This window comes from Schistocerca piceifrons, chromosome 1, assembly GCF_021461385.2.
Source record: "Schistocerca piceifrons isolate TAMUIC-IGC-003096 chromosome 1, iqSchPice1.1, whole genome shotgun sequence".
Taxonomy (NCBI): Eukaryota; Metazoa; Arthropoda; class Insecta; order Orthoptera; family Acrididae; genus Schistocerca; species Schistocerca piceifrons.
In genome coordinates this window covers 718,441,735-718,447,734 of record NC_060138.1, presented here as the reverse complement: position 1 = coordinate 718,447,734, position 6,000 = coordinate 718,441,735, and the positions used below count along the sequence as shown (strand labels likewise).

Sequence of the window (6,000 nt, the reverse complement as noted above, 5' to 3'; positions counted from 1 at the left end):
GGGGGGAGAGGGGAGAGCGGGGAGGGGGGAGAGGGGAGAGCGGGGAGGGGGGAGAGGGGAGAGCGGGGAGGGGGGAGAGGGGAGAGCGGGGAGGGGGGAGAGGGGAGAGCGGGGAGGGGGAGAGGGGAGAGCGGGGAGGGGGGAGAGGGGAGAGCGGGGAGGGGGGAGAGGGGAGAGCGGGGAGGGGGGAGAGGGGAGAGCGGGGAGGGGGGAGAGGGGAGAGCGGGGAGGGGGGAAAGGGGAGAGCGGGGAGGGGGGAAAGGGGAGAGCGGGGAGGGGGGAGAGGGGAGAGCGGGGAGGGGGGAGAGGGGAGAGCGGGGAGGGGGGAGAGGGGAGAGCGGGGAGGGGGGAGAGGGGAGAGCGGGGAGAGGGGAGAGCGGGGAGGGGGGAGAGGGGAGAGCGGGGAGAGGGGAGAGCGGGGAGGGGGGAGAGGGGAGAGCGGGGAGGGGGGAGAGGGGAGAGCGGGGAGGGGGAGAGGGGAGAGCGGGGAGGGGGGAGAGGGGGGAGGGGGGAGAGGGGAGAGGGGAGAGCGGGGAGAGGGGAGAGCGGGGAGGGGGGAGAGGGGAGAGCGGGGAGGGGAGAGCGGGGAGGGGAGAGCGGGGAGGGGAGAGCGGGGAGGGGAGAGCGGGGAGGGGAGAGCGGGGAGGGGTGAGAGGGTAGAGCGGGGAGGGGGGAGAGGGCAGAGCGGGGAGGGGGGAGAGGGCAGAGCGGGGAGGGGGGAGGGGGCAGAGCGGGGAGGGGGGAGGGGGCAGAGCGGGCAGGGGGGAGAGGGCAGAGCGGGCAGGGGGGAGAGGGCAGAGCGGGCAGGGGGGAGAGGGCAGAGCGGGCAGGGGGGAGAGGGGAGAGCGGGCAGGGGGGAGAGGGGAGAGCGGGCAGGGGGGAGAGGGGAGAGCGGGCAGGGGGGAGAGGGGAGAGCGGGCAGGGGGGAGAGGGGAGAGCGGGCAGGGGGGAGAGGGGAGAGCGGGCAGGGGGGAGAGCGGGGAGGGGGGAGAGGGGGGAGAGCGGGGAGGGGGGAGAGGGGGGAGAGCGGGGAGGGGGGAGAGGGGGGAGAGCGGGGAGGGGGGAGAGGGGGGAGAGCGGGGATGGGGGGAGAGGGTAGAGCGGGGATGGGGGAGAGGGTAGAGCGGGGAGGGGGGAGAGGGTAGAGCGGGGAGGGGGGAGAGGGTAGAGCGGGGAGGGGGGAGAGGGCAGAGCGGGGAGGGGGGAGAGGGCAGAGCGGGGAGGGGGGAGAGGGCAGAGCGGGGAGGGGGGAGAGGGGAGAGCGGGGAGGGGGGAGAGGGGAGAGCGGGGAGGGGTGAGAGGGGAGAGCGGGGAGGGGGGAGAGGGTAGAGCGGGGAGGGGGGAGAGGTGAGAGCGGGGAGGGGGGAGAGGGGAGAGCGGGGAGGGGGGAGAGGGGAGAGCGGGGAGGGGGGAGAGGGGAGAGCGGGGAGGGGGGAGAGGGGAGAGCGGGGAGGGGGGAGAGGGGAGAGCGGGGAGGGGGGAGAGGGGAGAGCGGGGAGGGTGGAGAGGGGAGAGCGGGGAGGGGGGAGAGGGGAGAGCGGGGAGGGGGGAGAGGGGAGAGCGGGGAGGGGGGAGAGGGGAGAGCGGGGAGGGGGGAGAGGGGAGAGCGGGGAGGGGGGGAGGGGAGAGCGGGGAGGGGGGGGAGGGGAGAGCGGGGAGGGTGGGGAGGGGAGAGCGGGGAGGGGGGGAGGGGAGAGCGGGAGAGGGGGGAGCGGGGAGGGGGGAGAGGGGGGAGCGGGGAGGGGGGAGAGGGGGGAGCGGGGAGGGGGGGAGAGGGGGGAGCGGGGAGGGGGGAGGGGGGAGAGCGGGGAGGGGGAGAGGCGAGAGCGGGGAGGGGGAGAGGCGAGAGCGGGGAGGGGGGAGAGGGGAGAGCGGGGAGGGGGGAGAGGGGAGAGCGGGGAGGGGGGAGAGGGGAGAGCGGGGAGGGGGGAGAGCGGGGAGGGGGGAGAGCGGGGAGGGGGGAGAGCGGGGAGGGGGGAGAGGGGAGAGCGGGGAGGGGGGAGAGGGGAGAGTGGGGAGGGGGGAGAGGGGAGAGCGGGGAGGGGGGAGAGGGGAGAGCGGGGAGGGGGGAGAGGGGAGAGCGGGGAGGGGGGAGAGGGGAGGGCGGGGAGGGGGGAGAGGGGAGAGCGGGGAGGGGGGAGAGGGGAGAGCGGGGAGGGGGAGAGGGGAGAGCGGGGAGGGGGGAGAGGGGAGAGCGGGGATGGGGGAGAGGGGAGAGTGGGGAGGGGGGAGAGGGGAGAGTGGGGAGGGGTGAGAGGGGAGAGCGGGGAGGGGGGAGAGGGGAGAGCGGGGAGGGGGGAGAGGGGCGAGCGGGGAGGGGGGAGAGGGGAGAGCGGGGAGGGGGGAGAGGGGAGAGCGGGGAGGGGGGAGAGCGGGGAGGGGGGAGAGGGGAGAGCGGGGAGGGGGGAGAGGGGAGAGTGGGGAGGGGGGAGAGGGGAGAGCGGGGAGGGGGAGAGGGGAGAGCGGGGAGAGGGGAGAGCGGGGAGGGGGGAGAGCGGGGAGGGGGGAGAGGGGAGAGCGGGGAGGGGGGAGCGCGGGGAGGGTGGAGAGGGGAGAGTGGGGAGGGGGGAGAGGGGGGTGGAGAATGGAAGGAGGGGGAAGGGAGAATGGACGGGGAGGTGAGGGGTAAGGTGGAGATTAGGAGGGAGATGTATTGGGTTGGGCCTGGCGATATGAGAAGAGACTGGAGACCCTGTTGAAATTCGGGATTGGTGTCACTATGGCAGCGTTTGTGAGCGGATGAATCTGACAGTTCTTCTACCAGGTATTTCTCGACGTTCCAAACCACAGTGGTGGAGCCTTTGTCTACATGTAAGGTTATAAGGCAGGTGGTGGTATATTGCAGTTCTTTCTGCAGATGTAAGGTTTGCTTCCTTGTTGAGGAATTTGTGGAATGAAGGTGACACAAGGTTGAGAAATTTTGGTATGTTAACAAGGGGTGATTTTGGAGCAGTGTGAGTGGATCACGGTTGGGTGGAGGAGTGAGCTGAGTTCGGCGGGGTTCAACAATGGCTTTGAGTTGAGTGTGGTTGGTACAGTTTGTGGTGAAATAGTGTCTCCACTGTTGGGACCACAGGAAGGAGAGGAGGCCTATAACAATTCCGCTACAATTGAATTGGTGTATGGGGTAAAAGGTAATGCCCTTGGAAAGATTGATACTTCCGTGGATTGATGCTTCTGAAGGAAAGGTCATGACTATGTTTCGAGTCTGTTTAGACTCTGGATTTTGTGTGGTGTGGGAGGGAAATTCTGAGGGTGTGGTATATGTAGTACAATCTGCAAGGCACATTTTGTAGTTAATGTATCAGTGGAAAAGTGATTAAGGCAAGATAGAATATTTATTCAATTAGTTAATAAAAAAATGCTTGTACCTATGGCTCACAAGTTTTATAGATACTGGTAAAGATTAAGCGGGAAAGAAATTGAATGCATATTCTAAACATGATAATATAGCACTTCACAAACATTTCCTGTGCTTTGTATCTTCTTTTTCCGGAGAACTGTCATTAATGCATGAAAGCATTTCATCATCATTTTACCACTCCTCCCCACTACCTCATTTAAATATCTCTCTTGTCCCAGAAATTTTCAGTAGAGAGAGGGACGTCCAGCTGCTGAAGTATTTTACTATTTTAACTCCAGAAGCCCTTGCAGTGGTAGTTAAAGTGGTGTGTGTATGTGTGTGTGTGTGTGTGTGTGTGTGTGTGTGTGTGTGTGTGTTTTGGAAAAGTAGGCAAGTTAAAGTTTTTTTCCTTCTCAACACAATGTTAGTTTACAGTACTTGTGGAAATTCTCCTTGTGCATACATTTCAATGCATTTTGGATGAAAAGGCAAAGGACAATTAGAACTCAATTTAGAATATTATTTTACGGAAGACGAGAAAGCATTTATCTATAATAGGAAGAGCATTAACAGCAATCAGATGGTGTCACTTTAAATTCTATTCTATCCAACACCATATTGTTAATAATGGAAAAGTCCCATAACCAAGTAAGAAAGAAGCTATTAATAAGCTACATCATGGTGCATACCGAGTGATTTGCCACACAATCAGGTGACTGGCTGCATCCTGAGCCTCTTCCGCATCGTCCACTGAAACGGGCAACCAACAGCCACACACACATTTTCAAATTAATGAAAAGAACTGAAACTTGTTTCATGCAAAAAATAACCACATTAAGCTCCTTTAAACAGCACCTTTTTCTTTTTTATGTTTTGAATAGTTTTAGTTAACAGACTAAATCTGTTAATTTGTCTTAGGATATTACTTGTCCAAGAGGTAAGGTAATCAGCAAATGAGAATCATGTTAAATTGATTTATCTTCTAAATTTAAGATATACCATAAGAACAACCACCACATTTAAAGGTTATGTATTACCAGTAGTTTATCACCAACACACAAAAACATCAGTAACATGACAAGCTGTATGCAAGCAGAGCATCAAAGTGTTGTTACATAGCAGTGAGTATGTATATGTAGGTGTAGGTGTAGGTGTGTGTGTGTGTGTGTGTGTGTGTGTGTGTGTGTGTGTGTGTGTGTGTGTGTTTACAGCTTACAGCTACCCATTTTTGAACGGCAAGTGAAAGCAAATATAAACCAGATACGAATAAAGAAAATAGCAGAGAGCCAGCAAGTCAACAATAAACTGCATTTTTCATATTACATTACACTGAATCTCAACTGTTTTCAGAATGACAAATGCTGAGTGGTCAACATTCACAGTATGAAAGATGGAAATTTAAAGAGACAGGTAATTTGATGATACGTCTATGCTGAAATTTAGTAAATGAATAGATACTATAACAACAACCATAAATGGCAAGAAGGGTTTAGAGACACCCAAAAGAATATTACAATGATAACACTGCAGTAGACAAAATGGAAATGTACCTGAAGAACTCTCAAAATAACAGTAGAAGTCTTAATCTTGTTCCCTAAGTGAAGGATTAGATAAGTTGGGGAAACAGATTATTCCTGTCTTGTTAAATAACCAAACTAAGGGTAAGTATAAAGACTTGACTGTAATAAAAGTTAATGCTAAATTTTTTGAAAATAGATGCCATAGAATGTGGAATAATATTCAAATGTTATATAATAATTGTTTTAGCTAATGATAACACAAGTGCCAGATGGCAAATCATGGTGTCCTACCACAGTGTTCGTGTAAGTGTTTATTATGGGGAGAGTAAAGGTGGGTGGTGATTTGAGCTGTTGTCTGGACGTTTGAAGACTAATCCTGGGATATGAATTGTATATCAATGGAGCAACTGCTACAACCGGCTGTTCATTTGCATTTTTGCCAAGAAACAAGTCTGCCTAACAAAAAGCAAAGAGTTTGCACCATTTTCAAATATAATTACTGGGCCTCAGAAGACAACTCAAGACAAATTAGGTAATTGGTGAATGGTGAATGACACAACCTACCACAAATACATTTTAAATGTTTTATTTTAGTGCCCTAACTGGTTCTGGGCTACCATGTCTATTTTCAGATGGCTAATATTTTCAGTTACATAGTTGTTTTGATGTACAGCATGTCATCTGGCCTACACCACACAAGCATATTTTAGTATTTTGTGACACTTCGTAAGTTTTTCATTAATCAAAACATTTAAGTGCTTGCATTTATTTATAAATAATGTGAAACAGTTGTGTTCACTTATTTAAGTTCCAGTAGATGGCGATTTGCTTTGTTTTAGTCCACGTTGATTACCTGGTTGACATATACATTATTGAATTCCACACAGGCACACATTTTGTAAATAAATTACTGCGGCACACTTCATACATGTGCTATACACTTGATGGTTTTCTTTACAATTTATGATTATGCAAAGACAAAAGGATATCATTCATTTTCTATTGTCTAAGAATATAAAAAGAGCAAAGACAACGTGTGGGATGTGAAAAATGCAGCATATCAATTACAGAAAAATATTTGCATTATAAGATTAAGAGATAAGAGTGTTTTTTTAATTAATGTAATTACCAGCACAA

At 54.5% G+C, this 6,000-nt stretch overlaps 1 protein-coding gene across 13 annotated transcripts in view; it reads right to left on the bottom strand.

Moving 5' to 3' along the window:
• LOC124711044 (C-Jun-amino-terminal kinase-interacting protein 4) overlaps positions 1 to 6,000 on the bottom strand; it is a 265,595-nt gene that overhangs the window by 48,755 nt on the left and 210,840 nt on the right. Inside the window, exon 27 of one of the 13 annotated variants that reach the window (XM_047241003.1) lies at positions 4,033 to 4,093. The exons of the other annotated variants lie outside the window; for them this stretch is intronic. Coding sequence (XP_047096959.1) covers positions 4,033 to 4,093 — 61 coding nt within the window. The remainder of the gene's footprint in view (positions 1 to 4,032; positions 4,094 to 6,000) is intronic. 13 annotated transcript variants of the gene reach the window in all.